At 41.0% G+C, this 25996-nt stretch overlaps 1 protein-coding gene across 1 annotated transcript in view; it reads left to right on the top strand.

Annotated features, from left to right (window-relative positions):
* ttc1 (tetratricopeptide repeat domain 1) overlaps positions 1-25996 on the top strand; it is a 62107-nt gene that overhangs the window by 10125 nt on the left and 25986 nt on the right. The window contains exons 4-6 of the mRNA XM_043703884.2: positions 6597-6709; positions 9280-9316; positions 9504-9652. Of these exons, the coding sequence (XP_043559819.1) occupies positions 6597-6709; positions 9280-9316; positions 9504-9652 (299 nt within the window). The remainder of the gene's footprint in view (positions 1-6596; positions 6710-9279; positions 9317-9503; positions 9653-25996) is intronic.

The following is a 25996-nucleotide window of genomic DNA, read 5'->3' as shown; positions in this document are numbered from 1 at the left end:
TTGCAGCATATTTTAGCCTCAAGTGTATTGAGGTTAGACAACCATAATGGTCATTTAGCTCAAAATTAAGATTCAGAGAAATTAATAAATAGTTTTGTTCATTAATTGTTTGTCCATTTACTAATCTTGCCTGTTAATGTATTATATTGAGACTGAAAGTATTATTGAGAATAAAAGCCTATATTTCCCTGGTTTGTATCTCAGATAGAATACCATGTTTCCAAAAGTTTTTATCGCTCCTGCTCTGAAGTGCTTTCTTTGTCTCCATGTTCGCTCTTGATAGCAACATTTGCACCTCGGACTGAGAAGCATACAACGCGCAGCCATCCAATCCCTCTGCTCTAATCCCAACCTCACCATTAAGCCAGCGGATAAAGGGGGCGCAGTGGTAGTCTGGCGCACCGACCTCTACACCGCTGAAGCCAAACGCCAACTCGAGGACACCTCTTCCTACTGCCCCCTCGACCATGAGCCCACCCCCCATCACCAAACCATCATCTCCCAGACCATACAGAACCTCATCACCTCAGGAGATCTCCCACCCACAGCTTCCAACCTCATAGTCCGGGAACCCCGCACTGCTCGGTTCTACCTCCTTCCCAAGATCCACAAGCCTGACCACCCTGGCCGACCCATTGTCTCAGCATGCTCCTGCCCCACTGAACTCATCTCTACCTACCTCGACACTGTCCTATCCCCCCAGTCCAGGAACTCCCCACATGCGTTCGAGACACCACCCACGCCCTCCACCTCCTCCAAGACTTCCGTTTCCCCGGTCCCCAACGCCTCATCTTCACCATGGATATCCAATCCCTCTACACCTCCATCCGCCATGACCAAGGCCTCCAAGCCCTCCGTTTTTTCCTCTCCAGACGTCCCCAACAGTACCCTTCCACGGACACACTCATTCGTTTGGCCGAACTGGACCTCACCCTTAACAATTTCTCCTTTGAATCCTCCCACTTCCTCCTGACCAAAGGGGTAGCCATCGGCACACGTATGGGCCCCAGCTATGCCTGTCTCTTTGTTGGCTACGTAGAATAGTTGATCTTCCGTAATTACACTGGCACCACTCCCCATCTCTTCCTCCGCTACATTGATGACTGCATTGGCGCCACCTCGTGCTCCCGCGAGGAGGTTGAGCAATTCATCAACTTCACCAACACATTCCACCCTGACCTTAAATTTACCTGGACCATCTCTGACACCTCCCTCCCCTTCCTGGACCTCTCCATCTCCATTAGTGACAACCGACTTGACACTGACATGTTTTACAAACCCACCGACTCCCACAGCTACCTGGATTACACCTCTTCCCACCCTATCTCTTGCAAAAATGCCATCCCGTATTCCCAATTCCTCCGCCTCCACCGTATCTGCTCCCAGGAGGACCAGTTCCACCACAGAACACACCAGATGGCCTCCTTCTTTAGAGACCGCAATTTCCCTTCCCACGTGGTTAAAGATGCCCTCCAACGCATCTCGTCCACATCCCGCACCTCCGCCCTCAGACCCCACCCCTCCAACCGTAATGAGGACAGAACGCTCCTGGTGCTCACCTTGCACCCTACAAACCTCCGCATAAACCAAACCATCCGCTGACATTTCTGCCACCTCCAAAAAGACCCCACCACCAGGGATATATTTCCCTCCCCACCCCTTTCCGCCTTCCGCAAAGACCGTTCCCTCCGTGACTACCTGGTCAGGTCCACGCCCCCCTACGACCCACCCTCCCATCCTGGCACTTTCCCCTGCCACCGCAGGAACTGTAAAACCTGTGCCCACACCTCCTCCATCACCTCCATCCAAGGCCCTAAAGGAGCCTTCCACATCCATCAAAGTTTTACCTGCACATCCACTAATATCATTTATTGTATCCGTTGCTCCCGATGCGGTCTCCTCTACATTGGGGAGACTGGGCGCCTCCTAGCAGAGCGCTTTAGGGAACATCTCCGAGACACCCGCACCAATCAACCAAACCGCCCCAACATTTCAACTCCCCCCTCCCACTCTGCCGAGGACATGGAGGTCCTGGGCCTCCTTCGCCGCTGCTCCCTCACCACCAGACGCCTGGAGGAAGAATGCCTCATCTTCTGCATCGGAACACTTCAACCCCAGGGCATCAATGTGGACTTCAACAGCTTCCTCATTTCCCCTTCCCCCACCTCATCCTAGTTTCAGACTTCCAGCCCGCACTGTCCCCTTGACCTGTCCGGACTTGTCCGACCTGCCTAGCTCCTTTTCCACCTATCCACTCCACCCTCTCCTCCTGACCTATCACCTTCATCTCCTCCCCCACTCACCTATTGTACTCTATGCTACTTTCTCCCCACCCCCACCCTCCTCTAGCTTATCTCTCCATGCTTCAGGCTCTCTGCCTTTATTCTTGATGAAGGGCTTTTGCCCGAAATGTCGATTTTGCTGCTCGTCGGATGCTGCCTGAATTGCTGTGCTCTTCCAGCACCACTGATCCAGAATCTGGTTTCCAGCATCTGCAGTCATTGTTTTTACCACCATTTGGCCCTTCAGGCCTGCTCTGTCATTCAGTGAGTTAATGGCTAATCTGGTCATAGACTCAATGCCACATGCTGTTTGATCCTATATAACCTTTTGATTGCCTTATCTCTGTCAAAAATCAGCCTTAAATGCATTTAGTGACCCAGCCTCCACAACCTGGGGAAGAGAATTCCACATACTAAAAATTGAGAATTACTGTTATTCTCAAATTGCATTCCTAAGTTCTACTGTCTCTGGCAAGAGAAAATATCCTCTTGGTAGCCACCATTTAAAGTTTTTTTTTTCAGGATCTTGTATATTTCTTTACAATCACCTCTCATTCCCCTAACTCAATGCAATTATATCTTTTTTCAAATATAGAGACCAAAACTGGACAGATGATTTTTTACCATGGTTTTGAGCAGCTGCAGCATTATTCCATCACTTAGTCGTACCTATTGGGGTAGTGCACTAGAGTAGGCAGTCATTCGAAAGTTAAACATTTAATAAAAGTATGCAAAGTCCCAATTTACCTGTTGGATAAAACCAGCTTGACAGAAAATGTGGACCAGATTTCTATAATTAACAAAAACAGCTATTTATTGCAAATAACTGTGTTCCAGTCACAGGTAAACAACTATGAACTGTTGACATGTAATTCCACTTGTTAATACTTTAACCATAGAATCCCTACAATTTGGAAGTAGGCCATTAGGTCCATGGAGTCCATACTGACCCTCTGAAGAGTATCCCATCCAGACCCATCCTCCTGCCTATTCCTGTAACCCTCCATGTCCCATGGCTAATCTACCTAACCTAGACATCTCTGGGTACGATGGGCAATTTCCCATGGTCAGTTCACCTGATCTCCACATCTCTGGACCAGTGGAAGGAAACCAGAGCACCTGGAGGAAACCCGTGCAGACACGTGGAGAATGTGCAAATTCCACACAGGCAGGATCAAATTGAATCCGGGTTCCTAGCACTGTGAGGCAGCAGTGCTAACCCCTGAGCTGCCAAATCAATGTCTAAAGCCTCTTTGCACGCAGAGGTAAACACATAAACAAAAACATTGGTGTTGTGGGTGCATACAAAAGAATACTGAGGAAACAGTTCAAAAGCACCAATCCTCAGGATTTTATGTAGTGTTCCTTTAGTTTCTTAAGTTCGTGAAGTCTTTGTCTTTTTCCCTTTAGATTCTCACTTCTTTACATGATTTATAAAGACTGTAACATAACGGTTAAAATGAACAGCCTACAGCAACTGCTGGGAGAAAATAACTGTTTTTGTCAAGTTTTAGATATTTTACTGGAGGGAGAGATACAACACCATGTGCCTTTTCCACAGGCGAGAGGATGCTAGTATTGTTCGCACCCACAACCTGTTAAGCCACCCAGGAACCAATCAGATAATTGTTGTCAGGCCAATAGTCTTTGGTGTCCACAACTGGTTGCAGTTCCACAAACCAATCAGCAACATGTTTCTGGCAAAATGTGACTCTGTAGAATGTTATACACTCCCAAGAGTCAGGACTTGTACAAGCATCTCTCCCCCCGCCCCCCCCCCCCCCACCTCCCCCAAGCTTGAATAAAGCAGCAGTGTAAGCACTTATTTTTTAAAAGTACAATAATTCTTTCCTCTGTTCTTTATTGTAAAACAGTCTTTTCATAAGTCAGTCCACATTCAGAAAGAAAAAGATACAGTATTTACAATTTGTAGATTTTAAAACAGCACCTCATAAATGCTGCTAACATCTAGACTGCATTAAATTGTGTATAGGCACTAGTGACTTTCAGTTGAGTGTCAAGTTAAATATTTTTGCCATTGGCAAGAATTCTGCCTCTTTGGCAGTGTTCCATTCTATCTTTACATGATCCTCATCTACACCATCACTGGAAAGTCTCAACCACAGCATTATTTTCTCTGAATTCAATTACTCCGGTGCCTTTTTGCCTCTCTGATATTCCTTAAGTTGCAAATTATCATAGACCATTCATGTTCTTCATTCAGTCTTGACAACCTTATTTGGCTCTCTTTGTACTAGTAAGGGAAAGTTAGAATGACTGCTCTTGACATTAAGACAGGATTTGAATGCGACACCAAAAGGCCTAGTAAAATTCATCTCCATGCGAATTGCGGCAAACTCTATTGGTTGGAGTGTTAGCTTGCAAAAGGGAAAATGGTTGTGGTTGTTGAACATTGATCCTCAGCCCAAGCATGTCATTGTGCAGTTTCTCAGGATGATGCCCAAGACATGTCCATATTCAGCTGCACCATCAATAATCTCTCCTTCATTAGGTCAGAAGTGGGATGTTTGCTGATTCCATTTGCAAATCCTCACGTCTGTGACTGCACGTAGCAAGATCTGAACATCAGGCTTGGGCTTGTATATGCTAAGTAACATTTGTGCCATACAAATGCCACACAATGATAGCTTCCAATGAGAGAGCATCTAAACATCTCCCCTTGAGGTTTGATAGTATCACTGAAATTCCTACCAGCAGTAACCAGGGCAGTGACCATGGATCAGAAATTCAACTAGATCAGTCTATGAATACTGTGCCTGCACAAGTCTGGCTTGGGAATTCTTTGGCGAGTAAGTCATTTCCTGACTCTGCAAAACTATTAACCATGCGAAAGTCTGAAAAATATATTTCACTTGCCTAGGTTGGCGTAGCTACATCATACTACAGAAGTTCCAACCATCCAAATCAAGACAACCTATTTGATCTGCATTCATCACCTTAAATTTTTAGTTTGTCTATCTTGGGTCCATAGCGAAAGCAGTATATACTTCTACAAAGTGCACTTTAGCAATGCATCAAAGCTGCAGGATACTTGAAAATACCACATCCTATAAGTTTCTCTCCAGGCACATAGCATACTGATTTCGAAATCTGTAGGCACTTCTTCACTGTTGCTGTATGGGAGTTTTGGAGTTCACAGGAGCATGAACTTTGAGCAGGAGGGAGATCAACCAGAACAAGAGCTGTTGTTGAGACAGTCAATGATGGAAGCGTTCTTGAGAGAGTGGTACAAGGCCATATTGCAAAAATGAAGAATTATAATTCATCATGAAGTTTAGCAAAATTTGATAACCCATCACATCTTTAATGTCTGAAAAGTTATAAACAAATTATGGAATCCGTCTTGATTGCATTTGTTATTTGATGGGTTCTATATGACTCAGGTTTACCACGTTCATTCTGTGTTAAAATTATATTGGGGTATTTGTATTTAGAATGTGTTATTGTTCTGACTTTTAAAGTGTTGTTTGTTCAAAACATCTTATTTTCTTAGTAAGACTCCTGAATCTTAAATATCTTAAGTAATTTTGTCTAGTATCTAACAATATAGTAACGGGCTCATCTGGGATTTTAAAATAAATTTGGTGGTCTGCTTTGGGATCATGACATAATTTGCAGGGTTTCTCCATGAACAAAAAAAATTGATGCGACTAGAGGATTTCATCACAATATTGTAGTGCGCAGTAATTGGTATCCAAGTTTATAGCTTAGAACATGGTTAATTAAATATTAAACAATTCAAAAAATTGGAGTTTTGAAACTGCTCATTAATCACAATCTTATGGTGAAAATGTCTCCTGTATGGGTAATCAATTTTTGATTTTCTGCTGAAAGAGAGAGACTTCTCATCAGGATGGATGCAGGAATCCACAATTTCATGGGGGACAACTTGCACAGCATGACAAAAAAAAAGGATGATTGGATGGCAAGTTGATTCTGGGGTCAAGCCATTGTCATGGACAGTATACCCTCGGGAATAGATATCTGCTAGGCTTATGTTTGAAGAAGATACAATGCTTGGGTGCAGTCTTTCTGTTTGTAAAGAATTGGGCCTTACATATGAATATGTGTAGCTTCCAGTAAGCGTTAAATGACTGTGACTAATAATTGGAAATCTGATTAATCATTTTCATGAATTGCATCATGTTGCCAGGCATTCACTATTCCTGGTCAATGAAAAATTGATGCATGTTGGGTCCCTTCTGCAGATCCAACTTTTCTTTAAATTCTTTTACAACTTTAATGGAAAACAGCCATAAACTAATCTGATGTCTATGTTGTCTTTACTTCCAGAGTATTTAGAAGCTGAAAACTCTTATACAGAAGCTCTTGGTGTTTGTCCAGCATATTACCAGAAGGACAGATCTATCCTTTATTCCAATCGAGCTGCTGCAAGAATGAAACTGGTAAGTGCACACCTTTTGTTATGCCTTATAATGTTCTGCAGGTTAAATTTATTGACTTTCAGGCAAACATGTTATCTTTAAAGTTTGTGAGAAGCTTTTTGGATTAGATTACATTACATTGTGGAAACAGGCCCTTCGGCCCAACAAGTCCACACCAACCCGCTGAAGCACAATCCACCCATACCCCTACATTTACCCCTTACCTAACACTATGGGCAATTTAGCATGGCCAATTCACCTGACCTGCACATCTTTGCTCTGTGGGAGGAAACTGGAGCACCCAGAGGAAACCCACGCAGACACGGGGAGAACGTGCAAACTCCACACAGTCAGTCACCTGAGGCGGGAATTGAACCCGGGTCTCTGGCGCTGTGAGGCAACAGTGCTAACCACAATCAGCCGCAACCGGAAGCGGCAGATTCAAACCACTACAAATGCCGGAGGAAAGATCACAGAAGCGCTTCACAGGAGGCTCCCAAGCACTAAGGATGTCACCTAGACAGGTGACGAAACGTCTGCAACACAAATTCTAAGCGCGGAGAACAAAACATGTTATCTGTTTGAGGGAGCAGTGCTCTATTCATAGTAAATTGACTTGATTAACAGATTTCTTTTTTCTTCATTCATGGGATGTGGTGTCTATCCCATGAGGACAGCAGAATCAACCACCTTGCTGTGGGTCTGGAGTTATATATAGGCCAGACCAGGTAAGGACAGCAGATTTCCTTTCCTGAAGGACTTTAGTGAACCAGGTGGGGTTTTCCTGATAATTGGCAGTCATCTGATTTCCAGATATTATTGAATTCAAATTCCACCATCTATGCCATGGTGGGGTTCGAACTCAGAGCCCTAGAACATTACCTGGGTCTCTGGGTTAATAGTCAAGTAGATAATAATCTAGTGATATTACCACTGAGAGGGTGAGTTGAGTTTTGCTTCCCAGCATCAATAATAAGGGTAAACTATTGACAAGTAATGTTTGCAAATTGAGTGGAGTTAGGTGAAACCAAACATACTCAGATTTGCATAGAATAAATTTGCCATGAAGTATCTTTACAATTGGTGTTTTAACGTATGTCCTTGTCTTCTCTGACAGGCACCTAACTGTAGACTTGGCTGACTGCTTCATATAATATTAGAAATTCATTTCCTTGAAATACAAAATCTTAGTTGTTGATGTCTGTTCCACAATGATTTTAACGCAATTTTCCTCCAGGAAATCAGATGGTCTATGTTTGTGAACACAAGAATGAAAGATCTTGTTCACAAGCCTCTTGGCTGTAAGGACTGATAAGATACCAGCACATCCACCCAGTGACTTGTTCAAAAGTGTTTGTCAAATTGTTGTTCCTTCCTGATCTTTGTTTCATTTAATAAATATCCTGACCCTATTGTTTCAGCTACATTGCTGGTCCTTAAGTGGAAATATATGGGCAATTGTGAGATAAAATATTTTCATTTGGTCACACTGGTCTAGCAGTAAGATCATTAGCATTGCAGTTTATTTATTTTTTGCAAAGTAAATACTTAGGTACCAGAAAGTGTCTGCAAGTAAATTTAGTCATTGTCCTAACATTTGATGGACAAATTAGGCTTTCTTCGAAGGCATCAGGATAGGTATATGAATAGGAAGAGTTCAGAGAGATATGGGCCAAATGCTGGCAAATGGGATGAGATTAATTCAGGATATCTGGTCGGCATGGAGAAGTTGGACCGAAGGGTGTTTATGTGCTGTCCATCTCGATGACTCCAGTGAAGTGATGATTCAGGTCTGTGTGAAATTTAACTAGTTACAGTGTTCAACTCAGCTAACTCTATATTGAATTACAATTCCAATAACATCAACTACTTTCACTCCATGAATTGACTACTAGTTGTGATCCTAATGATAAATACTGACAATAATTTAACCAACAAATGATGTAGCTAATCATAATCCTGCTGTTGACATGGGAGAAGAATTGATCTTTTCACTAGATTTTAAGTCCATTCTTATAAATTTATCTGATCATCCTACTTCAAGGAGGACACAAGTGAAAATGGAACATTTGGTTTGCACATGTAATATAAAAATATTGGTGTTGTGCAGACTGGTCAACAATATTCACATTTATCTGGGAAATGGGCACAGGCCTGCTAAGAATGTAACGTGTCAATCCTTTGTAACAAAATGAGTTGGTTTTACTATTTTGGAAATGAAGAAAATGTGAAATTTTGTTTTTGTTTTAAAAATTCCTTATAATATCATTTTCTACTTCTATAGTAAATTTCTTGACTAATGAAAGATCAGCATATGACATACATATTGCAGGATATAAAATGCATCAAGTGGTGGAGCAGTTTTCCTGTTAACCAACTGAACTCAATCCTGCATTTTCCAAATTAAGTTTCAATTATTTTGTGCATTCTACAATTCAGATTTAGAAAGAAATTGAGGGAAAATTCTGCTTTGAAATTCACAGGTGTTGTCCAGTTGCAATTAACTTGCATTGAAGAGGTTGTTACAAAACATTTTTTAATTAAATCATTGTCCTTGTGAATTTTTTTCTCTAATACTCTTCTTATTTCAGGATAATAAGGAAGAAGCCATAACTGATTGCACCAAAGGTAAGTTTTATATTTAGTTATTTTCTGAAAGCAAATTGTTAGATGATATAAGATTACTATCTTGGATTTTAGAACCTTGTAAAAATATTCTTCCACTTGCATTTTTGTTCTTGTTTCCATGAAACTGAAGTATTTGAACTGCGGTTTATATTATTTTGATGGATATTCTTTTTTTTTTAATTTGTAGCTATTGAGTTAAATCCCAATTACATACGTGCAATACTGAGAAGGGCAGAGTTGTATGAGAAAACTGAAAAACTTGATGAAGCTCTGCAAGACTATAAAACTGTTATCGAAAAAGATCCATCAGTAGGACAAGCCAGGGAAGCCTGTATGGTAGGTATGATATAAGTAAATTCAAGTTGTACACAGTTGTTCATTGTATCTTAGAATAAAGTATAAAACATTGATTCATTTGTCAATTCAGAGTTGCTTCATATTGTATCACTGCATTTGGTATCAAGGAATACAGTATTCATTCTTTCATTTTTCAGCATTTGTATTCCAATAAGACAAGTAATTTATTTGTCTCCCTCTCCTTAAAATGGAAAATGAATGTTATAGGAGAGTGCTGCTTTTGCTTGTAGTTTTTAGAATATTAGAAGCTTGCCATGTGGAGGAAATTGGAGTTGAATCTCCATCCTTGCCCTTTGCTGCATGTCGTAGCACAGAACTAGTGACTATTGCCACCTTTGAAAATTCTTTGATTCATGACAAATCCAAAGACTGGCTAATCAGGTTCACGCTTGGATTTTGAGAGAGTTGCTTAGATTTAATGTAAGGAGTTAAACATTGACAGTTCATGTTTCAATAAAAGCCATTGCTCTATGTTAATTACATGTTTGTGCCATTCTACATTTGTTTTTGCTAAGTGCATACATCTGAAGTGTATTTGAGACTACTTGGACTTCTGTGATTGCTGATTTCAGGATTTTTGTTTAATCCTTATTATGTCTTCAGCATGCTAAATAATTGGCTGTTAATATGTTTAAGCTTCAATAGTTATATCTTGATGTTTTTGTTTCTTGCTTGAAAGAAAGCTGTGCATACATTTTGTACAATATTTTTGAGTTTAGTTCCTGAACACAGTAGCTTTTATGTATTGCTGAATATAATTTCTTCATTAATTTGGTGCACATGCGCAGTCGTTTTCATAACTACCATCATGTAGGTCGATCTCTAAATGACTCCCTGACTGTGACAAAGACCTTTGGGGCCCTATTATGTACATGGGTGAGGGAATATCAAAAACAAGGCAGGACTTGTACTATAATTAAGTGCTTGTGCGCTGAGGTGTGTGTAGGGGGAAAAGACATAGCAGTGAGATTTTGAAAGTTTGGGGTCAAAATTGAGGCTGCAGTTGGTAGAGGAGAGACCAGAAGCTGCTTTGCCAGGGGGCAGGAAGCATTATTCCTGGCCCACAAGGAGTACTAAATTTGTTGCTTATGGAACTGACAATGCTTGAGTCTCTTTCATTACTGAAAAATTTGCATAGCAGAGTTTAAGTAGTGGGGCTCCCAATTACGCTGTGGTAGTCTGAGTTGTATATATTAATAAAGCATTCGACATCTCTCTGGTTGACTTTCAGATACCATGGTATCTGTGTGTAACACCTTGGAATCACATTTCATGTATTCAGCAGTGAAATCCCACTATCACATGGGCTTTAATATAAAGGTTTAGTTTGTCAGTTATTATGAGGTTTACCTGTTTCAGTAAAGGTCTAAAGAAAATGTCTAAAACTATTTACAAATTGTGATGAACTCTTCAAAGTAATGATGAAATTGAACTGACAGCATTAGTATTTGATGTTGACGGTGAAGTTGTTTTGAATGCAATAATGAGGTTCATACTTGGATTTTGAGACAGTTGCTTAATTTTCCATTGGTCTTTGAATTTAAGTAGGATAACTTTGAGTGTACTCAAAATAAGGTAGGTGAGCTTGCAGGAAGAATAGTAGCTGGGACTTCGATGTTGTGATCATTTCGGAGACATGGATAAAGCAGGGTCAGGAATGGATGTTGCAGGTTCCAGGATTTAGATCTTGCATTCAGAACACGGAAGGTGGTAAAAGAGGGGGGGGGGGTTGTGGCCTTGAGACTATAACGGTGGCTGAAAGAACTTTTGATGAGGACTTGTCCACTGAGGTAGTATGGGCTGAGGTTAGAAACAGGAGAGGAGAGGTCACATTGCTGGGAGTTTTTTATAGGCCTCCGCAGAGTTCCGGGGATGTGGAGGAGAGTATCGGCAAAATGATTCGGTTGGGGGTGATCGTTATGAGGGACTTTAACTTTCCCAACATTGACTGGAAATACTATTACTGTAGTATGTAGGATGGATCAATGTTTGTCCAATGTGTGCAGGAGGGTTTCCTGACACAGTATATCAAAGGGCCAACAAGAGGGGAGGTCACAGTGGATCTGGTGGTTGGTAATGAACCAGGCCAAGTGTTTGATTTAGCGGTAGGTGAGCACTTTGGAGAGAGTGACCACAATTTAGTTACATTCAGTTTAGTGATGGAAGGGGATAGGCATTTACCACTGGGCAAGAGTTATGGATGAGGGAAGGGCAATTATAAGGCAAGACTTAGGATGCATAACATGGGGTAGCAAAATGCAGGGGATGGGGACAGTCGAAATGTGGAGCTGGTTTAAGGCACAGATATTGCATGTACCTTGATAAATATCTCCCTGTCAGGCAGGGAGGAAGTGATAATAGAAAGGGAACCGTGGTTTACTAAACAATTTGCATCTGTTAAGCGGAAGGAGGAGGCTTATGTGATGTTGAGACAAGATGGTTTAGATAAGGCAATGAAGAGTTACAGGTTGGCTAGTAAGGATTTAAAGAGAGAGTTAAGAAGAGCAAGGACAGGACATGAGCAGTCTTTAGCAAGTACAATAAAGGAGAGCCATAAAGCTTTCTAGAGGTATGTGAGGAATAAAAGGATGACTAGGGTAGGAATAGGGTCAATCAAAGACAGAAGTGTCTGGACACTGGAGATTGGAGAGGTGCTAAACGAATATTTTTCATCTGTTTTCACTCAGGAAATGGAAAATATTACATAGGAGAAGAATGAAATATGGGATATTAGACTAGAAAGGATCGAGGTTAGTAACGAGGAGGTATTATCAATTCTGGAAGGAGTGAGTCCCCTGGCCCAGATGGGATTTATCTGAGGATTCTCTGGGAAGCTAGGGAGGAGATGCTGGAGCCTTTGACCTTGATCTTTGGGTTGTTATTGTCTGCAGGTTTAGTACCAGAGGACTGGAGGATTGCAATTTTGTGCCCTTGTTCAAGAAGGGGAGAAGAGATGACCTAGGTAATTATAGACCAGGGAACCTTATGTCTGTTGTTGGAAAAGTTTTGGAAAGGATTATAAGAGAGAGGATTTATAACTATCTAGCAAGCAACAATTTGATTTCAGATAGTCAGCATGGTTTCGTCAAGGGCAGGTCGTGTCTCACAAACCTCATTGAGTTTTTTTGAGAAGGTGACCAAGCATGTGGATGAGGGTAGGGCAGTTGACGTGGTGTATGTGGACTTCAGTAAAGCCTTTGATAAGGTTCTACATAGTAGGCTTTTGGACAAAATGCAGAGGCATGAGATTGAAGGTGCTTTAGCAGTTTGGATTTGAAACTGGCTTTCTGTAAAAAGGCAGCAAGTGGTGATTGATGGAAAATATTCAGCTTGGAGTCTGGTTACTAGTGGTGTACCACAAGAATCTGTTTTGGGATCACTGCTGTTTGTCATTTTTATAAATGACTTGGACGCAGGCATAGGTGGATGGGTTAGTAAGTTTGCAGATGACACTAAAGTCAATGGAGTAGTAGACACTATGGAAGAATGTTGCATGGGGTCTTAGATAAACTGCAGAATTGTGCTGAGAGGTGGCAAATGGAGTTCAATGCAGATAAATGTGAAGTGATTCACTTGGGAAGAATAACAAGAAGGCAGAATACGTGGTCAATGGAAAGATTCTTGGTAATGTGGATGTGCAGAGGGATCTTGGAGTCCATGTACATAGATCCCTGAAAGTTACCACCCAGGTTGATAGTGCTGTTAAGAAGGCACACGGTGTTTGGTTTTATTGGCAGAGGGATTGAGTTGCAGAGTTGTAATGTCCTGCTGCAACTAAACAAAACCCTAGTGTGGCTGCACTTGGAATATTGTGTACAGTTCTGATCGCCCCATTACAGAAAGGATGTTGAAGTATTGGAAAAGGTGCAGAGGAGATTTACCAGGATGTTGTCTGGTCTGGAGGGAAGATCTTATGAGGAAAGGCTGAGGCGCTTGGGTCTGTTCTCATTGGAAAGAAGACGACTAAGAGGGGATTTGATAGAGACATCAGAGGATTAGATAGAGTAGGCAGTGAAAGTCTTTTTCCTCGGATGATGACATCAGCTTGTACGAGGGAGCATAGCTACAAATTAAGGAGTGATTGATTTAAGACAGATGTCTGAGGCAGGTTCTTTAGTCTGAGTGGTAAGGGTGTAAAATGCCCTGCCTGCCAGTGTGGTTAACTCAGCCACATTGGGGGCATTTAAACAATCCTTGGATAAGCACATGGATGATGATGGGACAGTGTCGGGGGATGGCCTTAGGTTAGTTCACAGGTCTGCACAACATCAAGGGTCTGTTCTGCGCTGTATTGTTCTATGTTCTAAGTGTCCACGTTAGGAGAAAGCCAATATGGTGCATTGAAAATTGTGCATTTTAATAGAAAAGAAGAAATTTGTTTTAAAATCCGAACAAGGTTTTGGTTAAATGATTGTAAAATCCTCATTCTGAAATTCCTTAATTTTTTTTTGCATTTTTTTGGTTCTTTCCTTATTGCTTTCACCTGTGATTTGAACTATTTCACTGATGTTATTCAAAGATTTTATAATTATAACATCTTTTATCTTTGTGTGTCAGAATGGATGTGTTATTTTGGTGTTACCTGCCAGATGTTTTTATTCTCAAGCTTCTCTTTATTTTATCACATCGTTTTTACCAAATGATGTAAGGAAGAAATTGTAACAGGCATATATATCTCCCTTCTACACGATGTTTTAATATATAATGTTTTAAAGTAAAAATGAAGGAACAAACCTGGTTTCTGGCTGACTTAATGATATTGTCCTTGTTACTATTGACAAACTCCATGGTATTGCCTGCTTTTTGTTTTGAATTTACAAGTCTGACCATTTGTACATTATATAGTAGCATTCTATCTAATTACAAAATACTTTGGAAATTGGATATCTGAAATAAATCTGTTGGAAACTTCCAAGCCCTGCAGAGAAAGTGTCAGGTTGATAACTCAATTCTGAACTCGTGATCCTAAAACATTGATACTCTTCTGCAGATGCTGCAAGGCCTGCTTAAATATTTCCAGCTTTTTCTGTTTTTATTTCAGAATTGCATGGAGTGCTTGAGAAACATATGCACATCTGTAGTTGGAACAAAGTATCATATTCTATATGAAAAAAGGCAGTGTGTGGTCTATAACTAAATCCATATGTATCCTAAGCAAGCCCTGAACAAACTTGTAGAAAAAGATTTTAAAACATTTATGGCATCCTGATATAAATGTTATTTCCAATAATAAAGTCAAATACTAACAAAAACCGAGGTCTTTCTAATAATATAAATAATATACAGGTTGTTAGCTATGACACACATTTTGCTAACACAATTGGCGAATTGAGGACACTATCTAAAGTGCAGACTTTTAAAGTATGTGTTGGCTGTAACGTGATTAGATCGCTGATACTTTACTTGCTGTTTCTAAAATGTTGTTTTTCTGGAACATAGGATTGCATAAGAACGCAACCATTGTGTTACAGAAGAACTACCTGTATCTACCAGCATTTCCATTTAAAAGTATATTTCACTTTTTGACTTAGAAGCGACTGACCTCTGTAGTTGCATGCTTTGGCCTCTGAGTGGCACCATGGTTTCATCACAAATTGTTTTGTGGAAAATATTTCTAATTGCAATTTTGTCCATGGAGAATGAAATTCTACATATCTCAATTAAGAATTTAACAAATCATGGAAAATTGTCTTTCATTACTTTAAATTTATTCAGTATATTGTCATATAAGCCTTTCAGTAAAGCTTTTCATTAGACTTGGAATTGTCAGTGATTCCTGTCATTATCGTGTGAAACTGTCATCACGTTCTGATCCTTGCACGTGCAAAGTTAAACCAAAATCCAGAAGTTGGCAGTCAGCAATTTTTTGTTCCTCCAGATGGTACATTGTTAAAGTTCCTGCAGATAGCAGGCAATCTTTCAGAAATCATTAAATCAATGAGCAGGGTTCCCTCTAAGCTGCATGCTGTGCAGCTACTCAGAGATTCCACATACACTGCACATGCCGACTCAAAGGCATTACTTCTGGAAACCACTTTGCGTATGGACCTTGGAGGTCTATATAGTGGAAAAATAATTGAGAGAACGAACTGATGAGAACTTACCATTTTGTATTGTACTGATATTAAATTCCTCATAATTTATTAAGAAAGCCAAACTTTAACTGACTTTATAATAGTAAGCTAATTTTTTGTCTGCATCAAACCAATTTCTCATCGATCTCCTCTTAACCTTCTCTTAAATTTATTCCCTTTGTTTGTTGACCCCTTTATTAATGGAAAATGCTTTCCTTTCCCCACCTATCTATGCTGCTCTGTCTTATACAGTACAGTCAGGTACCTGCTTAACCATTGCCACTTCAAGAAAACCTATCCAACTTTTTCTCATAGCTGCGACTCTCCTAGACAGCATCCTGGTAAAGCGTTTCTGCACCCTCTCATGCTGTCACATCTTTCCTGTAATGTGGTGACCAGAACTGCACACAGTTAGCTGGCCGAACCAATGTTTTGTACAGTTGCATGACCTCTCTCCTCTTGTATTCTGTGCCTCGGCTATTAAAGGCGAGTATCCCATCTACCACCTTAATCATTTTATCTCCTGCCCTGCTACCTTTAGAGATCTGTGGGTATGCACACCAATGTTCCTGTGATCTTTACTTTTCAGAGTCCTACAATTCATAGTGTAACTCTTGCTTTGTTAGCCCTTTTTAAGTGCATTACCTCACACTTTACCGAACTCCATTTGACAATTCTTTGATCAGCCAGTCTGTCAATCGCCTCCTGCAGTTTACAGCTATTGTCTTCACTGTTTACCACCCTTCCAATCTGTGTCATCCATGGACTTATTAATCACATCCCCACTTGTTCATTAATGTACACCACAAACAGCAAAGGTCCCAGCACCAATCCCTGTGGGTCAGTTATTGAGCTGGAATGTGCACCTGGAAAGTCTGCTTCAGAAATCATTGCAAATTTTGTTATTTAACTGTAAATAATCACAAATGAAAGTACCACGAAATGATGCAGAATGTAGGATTTTAAGGTAACGATCCAAATTACCTTTGCATATCGTATTCCAATTAATCCTTTCTCTCTAGCCCATTTTACCAGAAGGCTGAATGCATTTGTTCTTGCCTCCCAAACTGCAATGCTGCAGGAGGTTATCTTATATTCTATAAGTACTTCGAGGATTGTATACTGCACATCACATTATGTTTGATATTTATCTATGAACTGATTATGCAGCTAGTGCAATTTGACTGCCCCTTCAGCTATTTTCCATAAAGCCAGCCAGATTAAAAATCCTGATAGATTACTTCAGCTTCTGAAATTCAAACTGGCAATCACTTCTAAATTGAATTAGTTTTAGACATGTCGATACAATTTAACGTCAAACATAATCCTTTCCTTCAAATCTCCTATTGTACTCTTGACTCATCATCCGCATCCACCCATTCCAAGTCCTGCTCTGCAAATAATAGATACAAATCTGCTTTTGTTTTCGTTTTAATCCATTCCTAGAATGTGGATGTTGCTGGCTAGGCCAGTATTTATTGCCCATCTCTTGAAAAGGTGGTGAACGTCTTGAGCAGCTGCAGTCCATGTGTTGTAAGTAAACCCACAGTTCCATTAAGGAGGGGATTCAAGGATTTTGACCCAATGACACCGAAGCAATGGCATTTGTTTCCAAGTTAGGATAGAGTGTGGCTTGGAAGGGAACGTACTTGGTGGTGTTCCTAGGTATTTGCTTCCTTTGTCCTACTAACTGGTAAAGAGTCTGGAAGGGGCAGTCAAAGGAGTTTTGGTGAATTTCTCCAGTGAATCTTGTAGATGGTACACATTGCAGTTACTGAGCATCACTGGACGGAGTAGATGTTTATGGATATGCTGTTAATCAAGCAGGCTGCTTTCTCATGGATGGTGTCAAGCTTCTTGAATATTGTTGTTCTGGTGCAGTTCTGCTGTGGTGAGGGTCATTGTGTTCAGAGGTAACTCTGCAGATAATTGCTTTTGCTCCCTTTCCCTTATTTCCTGAATGGGATGTCTGCCTTACAACCCAAGATCACCAGCAGCTCTCCAATATGTAATGACAGTTCTCAATATTATCTTTTGATGTTGTATGTTGATATGTTACTTAATTCATGTAGAGGCTCATAACTGTGCTCAGTTGGACTTTCCTTCCATAAGTATTATGAGCAGTTTGTTGCATGCAGGAAGTATAGTATGCTATTGTTTTCATTTCCATTAGGAATGCACACACTTATATTTTGTAGCTTAGGTCCATATTGTGATGATGCTAGTGGCTTCTTAGATGGGATCTGTTAAGTTTGGGTAGACTAGGTATTTGGCGCTTTGTGGAAATGCTGCATGCTGCCTCCTTCAGCTGTTCAAGGCAAGCATAAACTTTTACTTGGCTCTTGATATTTCATAGTAACTTTTTTCAAATGTTAATCCACGTTATATAGTATACTATATAGTGAATTAAAAGATTGCCTGAGCAGCGGGTCGGGGGGAGACTCTTCTACACCAATTGAGTGCTCTAGAACCAGCTTGATTGAAATTATTTCTTGCAGGCTTGTTAAGAGTCTGGCACTGAATTAAAATTTCTATTACCCTTTTACTCTTAGTGAATTTAACAATTGTAACAAGGGAAAAAGTACTTTTTAATAATATGCAGCTACGGTTAATTTTGCTTCTATTCAGTTAGATGTTAGGTTGAACTTCGTGAAAGATTGTACACTAATATTTTTACACTTATTGTTTGTAACTTATGTGAACAGAATAAACTTCTAGTAGAACTTTATAAACCAATGAAGATTTTCCACTTGTTTCTTTCTAAGACTGCCATTAGTTTAAGCTGCAAATACACCCTTTTTGAACATTGTAAATGAGATGTTATTGTTTCAATTGTGTAGAATATTTTGTCCTATGAATGACAGCATCAGATTGCAAGCTTTTTTACAAAATAAATAAACTATCAGTAATTTTAGTAAGTCACTGTGGTGCAGTGTATCTCACAGCTGTGTTTAAAACAATCATAATTTCTCAAATTCTAGTTTAATGCACAAGCTTCCCCTAAATGTCATTTACTTTTGGTTACATTCTTTCCTTTGCAGAGTTTTTTTTAAATTCAGGTTGAGTTCAGTTTTACAATCAACAGTTTGCTGCATCTCATGGCCTTAATTCACCTGTGTCACCACAGGTACAGGAGGAGGCCGTCCAGATTGTTCCAGACTTGCAAGTGGTGGTGCTTCAATGTGTCTTTTATCCTAGTCCTTCTGATTTTTAGAGGTCATGGGTTTGGAAGGTGCTGTTGAAGGAGTGTTGGTGAATTTCTGCAGTGCACCTTGTAGATAGTACTACTACCATTGTGCCTTGATAGTGAATGGAGTGAATCTTGAAGGTGATGTTGGGGTGCCAGTCAAGTGTGTTGATTTGGCCTGGATTGTGTTAATTTTTTTGAGGGTTGTTGGATTTGTACTCATTCAGGCAAGTGGAGAGTCTCCCATCATACCGCTGACTTGTGCTTTGTTGGTAGTGGACAGGCACTGGAGCGATGGGAGGTAAGTTATTCCTTGCAGAATTCTTTGCTTTAGAGCTGCTGTATTTATATGGCTGATCTGGTTCTTTTTCTAGTCGATAGTAACTCCAGAATGTTGACAGTGGAACATTCAGCAAGGATAAAGCCACTGAATATCAAGGGGTGATGGTTAAATTCTCTCTTGTTAGGGATGGTCATTGTCTGGCACTTAGATGGCGTGAATCTTACTTGGTACTTACAGTCCAAGCAAGAATATTATTCATGATCATGCTGCATATGGACACTGATGCTTCGCTAGCTCAGAGGAGGGGATAGACTTAGCTGGGGTGGAGCGAATTGGGTGGGGTTGAGGTCTACAGGTGATAATCAGTGATTTTTAATTGAAGTCCCCCATCCGGAGTACATTATGATTGCTTGCTGCCCTCAATGTTTGCTCCAAATGATGGAGGAGTACTGATTTTTCAGCCAAGTGAGGTGCATTAGTTGGTAAGCAGAAAATTTCAATTCCCATGGTTGACATTAAGGACAAAAGGGTAACCATGGAGAGGATAGGGCCCCTCAAAGATCAGCAAGACGGCCTTTGTGTGGAGCTGCAGAAAATGGGGGAGATACTAAACAAGTATTTTGCAACAATATTTACTGTGGAAAAGGACATGGAAGATATAGAATGTAGGGAAATAGATGGTGACATCTTGAAAAATGTCCATATTACAGAGGAGGAAGTGCTGGATGTCTTGAAATGCATAAAGGTGGATAAATCCCCAGGACCTGATCAGGTGTGTACCCTAGACCTCTGTGGGGAGCTAGAGAAGTGATTGCTGGCCTTTTGCTGAGATATTTGTATCGTCGATAGTCACAGGTGAGGTGTTGGAAGACTGGAGGTTGGCTAACGTGGTGGCCACTGTTTAAGAAAGGTGGTAAGGACAAGCCAGGGAACTATAGACCAGTGAGCTTGAAGTCGGTGGTGGGCAAATTGTTGGAGGGAATCCTGAGGGACAGGGTGTACATGTATTTGGAAAGGCAAGGACTGATTAGGGGTAGTCAACATGGCTTTGTGCGTGGGAAATCATGTCTCACAAACTTGATTGAAATTTTTGAAGAAGTAACAAAGAGAATTGATTAGGGCAGAGTGGTAGATGTGATCTATGTGAACTTCAGTAAGGTGTTTAACGAGGTTCCCCATAGGAGATTGGTTAGCAAGATTAGATCTCACGGAATACAGGCAGAACTAGCCATTTGGATACAGAACTGGGTCAAATGTAGAAGACAGAGGGTGGAGGGTTGTTTTTCAGACTAGAGGCCTATGACCAGTGGAGTGCCAGAAGGATCGGTGCTGGGTCCATTACTTTTCATCATTAATATAAATGATTTTGATGTGAGCGTAAGAGGTACAATTTGCAGATTACACCAAAATTGGAGGTGCAGTGGATACCAAAGAAGGTTACCTCAGATTATAACGGGATCTTGACCAGATAGGCCAATGGGCTGAGAAGTGGCAGATGGAGTTTAATTTAGATAAATGCGAGGTGCTGCATTTTGGGAAAGTAAACCTTAGCAGGACTTTTACATTTAATAGTAAGGTCCTAGGGAGTGTTGCTGAATGAGACCTTGGAGTGCAGGTTCATAGCTCCTTGAAAGTAGAGTTGCAGGTAGATAGGGTAGTGAAGGTTGGATTTGGTATTTTTTTAGATTACTTAGTGTGGAAACAGGCCCTTTTGCCCAGCAAGTCCACACCGACCCACCGAAGCGCAACCCACCCAAACCCATTTCCCTACATTTACCCCTTCACCTAACACTACAGGCAATTTAGCATGGCCAATTCACCTAACCTGCACATTTTTGGATTGTGGGAGGAAACCGGAGCATCATTCCTGAAGAAGGGCTTATGCCCGAAACGTCGATTCTCCTGTTCCTTGGATGCTGCCTGACCTGCGCTTTTCCAGCAACACATTTACAGCATTTATCGTAAAGTACAATTTAATGAGAATGACCATGTGCAACTGTTGCTTGATTGTCTGTGAGACTGCTCTCGCAATTTTGACACAAGTCTCAAACGTTTAACAAGACGACTTCACAGCGTCAACAGGGCGATTTTTACTGTTATTGATTTTGATGCCCAGGCCATGTCTTGTTGACTGTCCGGTTTCATTTCTTTCTTTAGACTTCATATCAGTTTTGATAAAGCTGAGTCGTTTGCTGGGTTTTTAGTGCAGTTGAATGCTAAACACATTGCTGTGGGTCTGGAATTGAATATAGGAGTTCAAGGTAAAAATAACAGATCTCCTTCCCTGAAGGACATTAGTAAATCACTAAATGCTGAATATGCAATGCCATATGTTAGCACATTGGATTATAGTGGGAGATACTTTAAGCCAAATTATGTTGTCTCTTGTCCAGAGTGCAAGTTCTGTATATATCAGGGGTCTTCAAATGGGCTTCTGCAGGAATATTTCAAGGGAGCATCCACAAATTAACCAGAGAATAAATCAACATATGAAATTTGCCTATGTCTTTATGAATTTTTAACTTCATGCTTGACCCCCATGGCCATTTGATTCATACAGAGTCCAGTAACTGAAATTTGCTTCTGATGTAAAGGCATGAATACTCAGTTGCAGCGTTTCATTGCACCTTATGCCCGAGCCTTGATATGGTAGTAATTGTCCTCACCTAGACCTTACTGTCGTGATACCTTATGCCACTGAAGCCTTGAAACAGTAGGTGGGCAGACACTAAGGTGAATCACTGGCCCGAGCAAATTATCCCCCTACTTCTCTGAGTAATCACTAATCCAGGATGAACCGTAACAGAAACAGGTAGCTGGAAAAGCTCAGCAGGTCTGGCAGAATTTGTGAAGAGAAATCAAAATTCACGTTTTTGGGTCCAGTGACCCTTCCTCAGAACTGATGGTTGCTAGGGAAATGTCGGTTTACATGCAGAAGATAGGGTGGGGTGAGGGGGTAGGAAGTAAATGATAGGTGGGAACAGAGCCCGAAGAGAGAGAAGAGCAATTGGACAGACAAAGGATTCGATAACAATCTGGCTAGGAGGGTGAATAGCTGTTCTTCCAGCTTGCACTCAGCTTTGCTGGAGCACTGCAGCAAGCCTGACAGATGTTGGCCGCGGGAACAGGATGGTGTGGTAACTTGGCAGGCAACTGGAAGTTTGCGGTCTTTTCTGTGAACAGAACGTAAGTATTCTCCAAAATGGTCACCCAGTGTACTCTTTGTTTCCACAATGTAGAGGAGACTATTGTAATTGTGAGCAGCGAATGCAGTAGACTAGATTGTGAAAAGTGCTGGTAAACTGCTTCATCTGGAAGGTATGTTTGGGTCCTTGGATACTGAGGGGGAAGGAGGTAAATAGGTAGGTGTTACACCTTTGGTAGATGTAGGGGAAGGTGCTTTGGGGGGGTGGGGTGAGGTGTTGGGACTGAAGGAAGAGTGGAAGAGGGAACGGTCCGTTAACAGTGGCATGGATGTGTGTTCGTTGAACATATCTCCACATCTTAACAGAATTGTTGATTTAGCAACAAACTTCCCATTAGCTAAGTAAAATAAAAGTAGTAATAAAGATATTTAATTATTTCAGTAATTTTTATATCAGAAAAAATGTGCATACTATGTAACATAGGATAGTTACTTGGGACAGGTAAAAGAGCTGAACATTCTGGATGACTCAATAACATCAACTGTGTGTGTCATTATTCCCCCACAATAATTGTCAGCTTTTATTGTATGTTTTATCAAATGAAAATCTTGAGCACCCTTTTGTTTAACTCTTTGACCAGTATCGGTGTCTTTCAGCCAAAGTAAATATAATAATTTAAAGAGTTATCATCTCCAATGGTAGTTTGGTGTATCAAATTAAAATAATCAAAAGGACACATTTTTAGCAAACCTATTTCTTCCTGAATATACTTTCATTTATATCGCACCTCGGTAATGCAGAAAAGAATGTTTCACAAATGGTCTCTGACTAGTACTTTTCGCCTAAATTCATGTTTGCTGTATACAACTAATTCATATACAGTTATGATCCTTTTAAGATTTCTGTGCACATGTGCATCTTAAAGGGAAATTTGGTTGAGCACAGTCTGTTCGTTGCTATACAGGATATGTTCTGGTTTGTTGCACTATCGCATAGTTCAGAGGAAACATTGCTGAGCAGGAAAGAGAATTTGTTGGCCTTCTCAAAACTTGTTAGGGTTTGTAGGTCTCGATTTAGAATTTCAAGAGTAGTGCTAAGGTGTGTGGAAGTCCTGCCAACAATGACTTGGCAAAACAAGGCTAAGTGCACAAGGTCAGCATTCAAAGTGTGTCACATTTTGGGAAAGAACACAGGGTTCCAAGAGAGTTCAGAGATATGGTGACACAGTCATGCAAAGCTTTGCAAATGAAAAGGATTTTATGTGTGCTGTCTTGAGAGAATGGTATGGCTTAATTTGGATGTGAATGAGATCTTGCAGCCTCCCATGAGACTTTACAGTTTAGCCAAGATGATATTTGAAAGGGTGGATAAAGATTGGTACTACAGTAATCAAATCTGGAGGTCACTAAATTGTAGGAGAGTGTTTTGGTAGTCTGGAATCGAGTTAAGGAGTGTAGTGTAAGTTAGTTTATTAACAATGACTTGCATGTGTTTAAAGTCAAGTTGAGATTATGTGGCTGGAGAGAGTGATGAAATCAATGTGATCAGATTAGGCTTTATGATTCTGTCCTAAAATATCAGTGTAATCTTAGAAACATGCTAAATTGGAGCAGGAATAAGCCATTCAGTCATTTGAACTGGTCTGCTATTAATCTGTTCAACTGCAAAATAAAAATGCTAATTCAAGCTAATGTACAAGGCAATCTGACAACAGCAAGCCTGTCAAAAGATTGGAATGTCATACCATTGCCCCCCTCCTCAGTCAAAGCAAAACACTCAGAGAAACAGTATAGTTTACCTCCTTCATCTTTATTCTGTGTACTGCAGGAAGAGAGAGCAATGGCCCATGTGCACAGAGACATAGAACATAGAACATAGAACAATACAGCACAGAACAGGCCCTTCGGCCCACGATGTTGTGCCGAACTTCTAACCTAGATTAAGTACCCATCCATGTACCTATCCAAATGCCGCTTAAAGGTCGCCAATGATTCCGACTCTACCACTCCCACGGGCAGCGCATTCCATGCCCCCACCACTCTCTGGGTAAAGAACCCACCCCTGACATCTCCCCTATACCTTCCACCCTTCACCTTAAATTTATGTCCCCTTGTAACACTCTGTTGTACCCGGGGAAAAAGTTTCTGACTGTCTACTCTATCTATTCCTCTGATCATCTTATAAACCTCTATCAAGTCACCCCTCATCCTTCGCCGTTCCAACGAGAAAAGGCCGAGAACTCTCAACCTATCCTCGTACGACATCCTCTCCATTCCAGGCAACATCCTGGTAAATCTTCTCTGCACCCTCTCCAAAGCTTCCACATCTTTCCTAAAGTGAGGCGACCAGAACTGCACACAGTACTCCAACTGTGGCCTAACCAAAGTCCTGTACAGCTGCAACATCACTTCACGACTCTTGAATTCAATCCCTCTGCTAATGAACGATAATACTCCATAGGCCTTCTTACAAACTCTATCCACCTGAGTGGCAACCTTCAAAGATCTATGTACATAGACCCCAAGATCCCTCTGTTCCTCCACCTGACTAAGAACCCTTCCATTAACCCTGTATTCCGCATTCTTATTTGTTCTTCCAAAATGGACAACCTCACACTTGGCAGGGTTGAACTCCATCTGCCACTCCGCAGCCCAGCTCTGCATCATATCTAAGTCCCTCTGCAGCCGACAACAGCCCTCCTCACTGTCCACAACTCCACCTATCTTCGTATCATCTGCAAATTTACTGACCCACCCTTCGACTCCCTCATCTAAGTCATTAATAAAAATTACAAACAGCAGAGGACCCAGAACTGATCCCTGCGGAACTCCACTTGTAACCTCAGTCTTCTCTGGAACAGCAGTTTCTCAATGAACTATACAGTCAGTTTACAGGGAGGCGCATCCAGATAAGGCAACATGTAATTGGGTGACCGTTACAATCAGCAAGTGTCAATAGCAAGACCAAGTCCTTTACTGTGATAGAATGAATGTCGTTAACCTTGTTAACTGGATTCATACAATGGATACTTTTCCCCTTGTTAGCTGACCTTGCATACTGAATGCTACCAATATTGTTAAATGGCTGTACATGACTGCTTTTCCACCTTGTTAACCCATTACCCTCGCCTCCAGCACCCCATTGTTAACTGCAAGTTCTTATCTGATCTGAGGCATGCTCAGCTGAACCTCTTGTTTCACAAAACTCAGAATTTAACTGTTTCCCTGCCTGCTTATAACCTATACACATTCTCAGGAAGAAGCAATATATTATCAACATGTATGTGCAAGGTGAAGCTGTATCTGCAAATGGTATCACTGAAGGGTAACATTGTAGCTAAAGAGGCAAATAAATCATTTGAGGAAATCTGGCAATGACTGATGTCATGGTGGGTGGGGGCACTGAGATTTGGCTGAGCAGCAGTTGAAGAGGATATTCTGGCAGTATTCAGCTCAATAGAACGAGAACTGTGTCTGGGGAGGGTGCCGGATGAGCGTGTCGGGGGAGGGTGCCGGATGAGCTGTGTCGAATGTTGTACAAGTGGTCAAAGTGGGGTAAAGATTCACAGTTACCAAGAACGTCATTCTTGCTGGCTGCTTCTAAAAGATAAGGAATTTCTTCACCCAGATAATG

This window comes from Chiloscyllium plagiosum, unplaced genomic scaffold (genome assembly GCF_037043375.1).
Source record: "Chiloscyllium plagiosum isolate Xiang-an unplaced genomic scaffold, Cpla_swu_hap1 HiC_scaffold_16, whole genome shotgun sequence".
NCBI classification, from domain to species: Eukaryota; Metazoa; Chordata; class Chondrichthyes; order Orectolobiformes; family Hemiscylliidae; genus Chiloscyllium; species Chiloscyllium plagiosum.
Note: the sequence above shows the minus strand (reverse complement) of the source record. Positions and strands in the feature narration are given on the sequence as shown.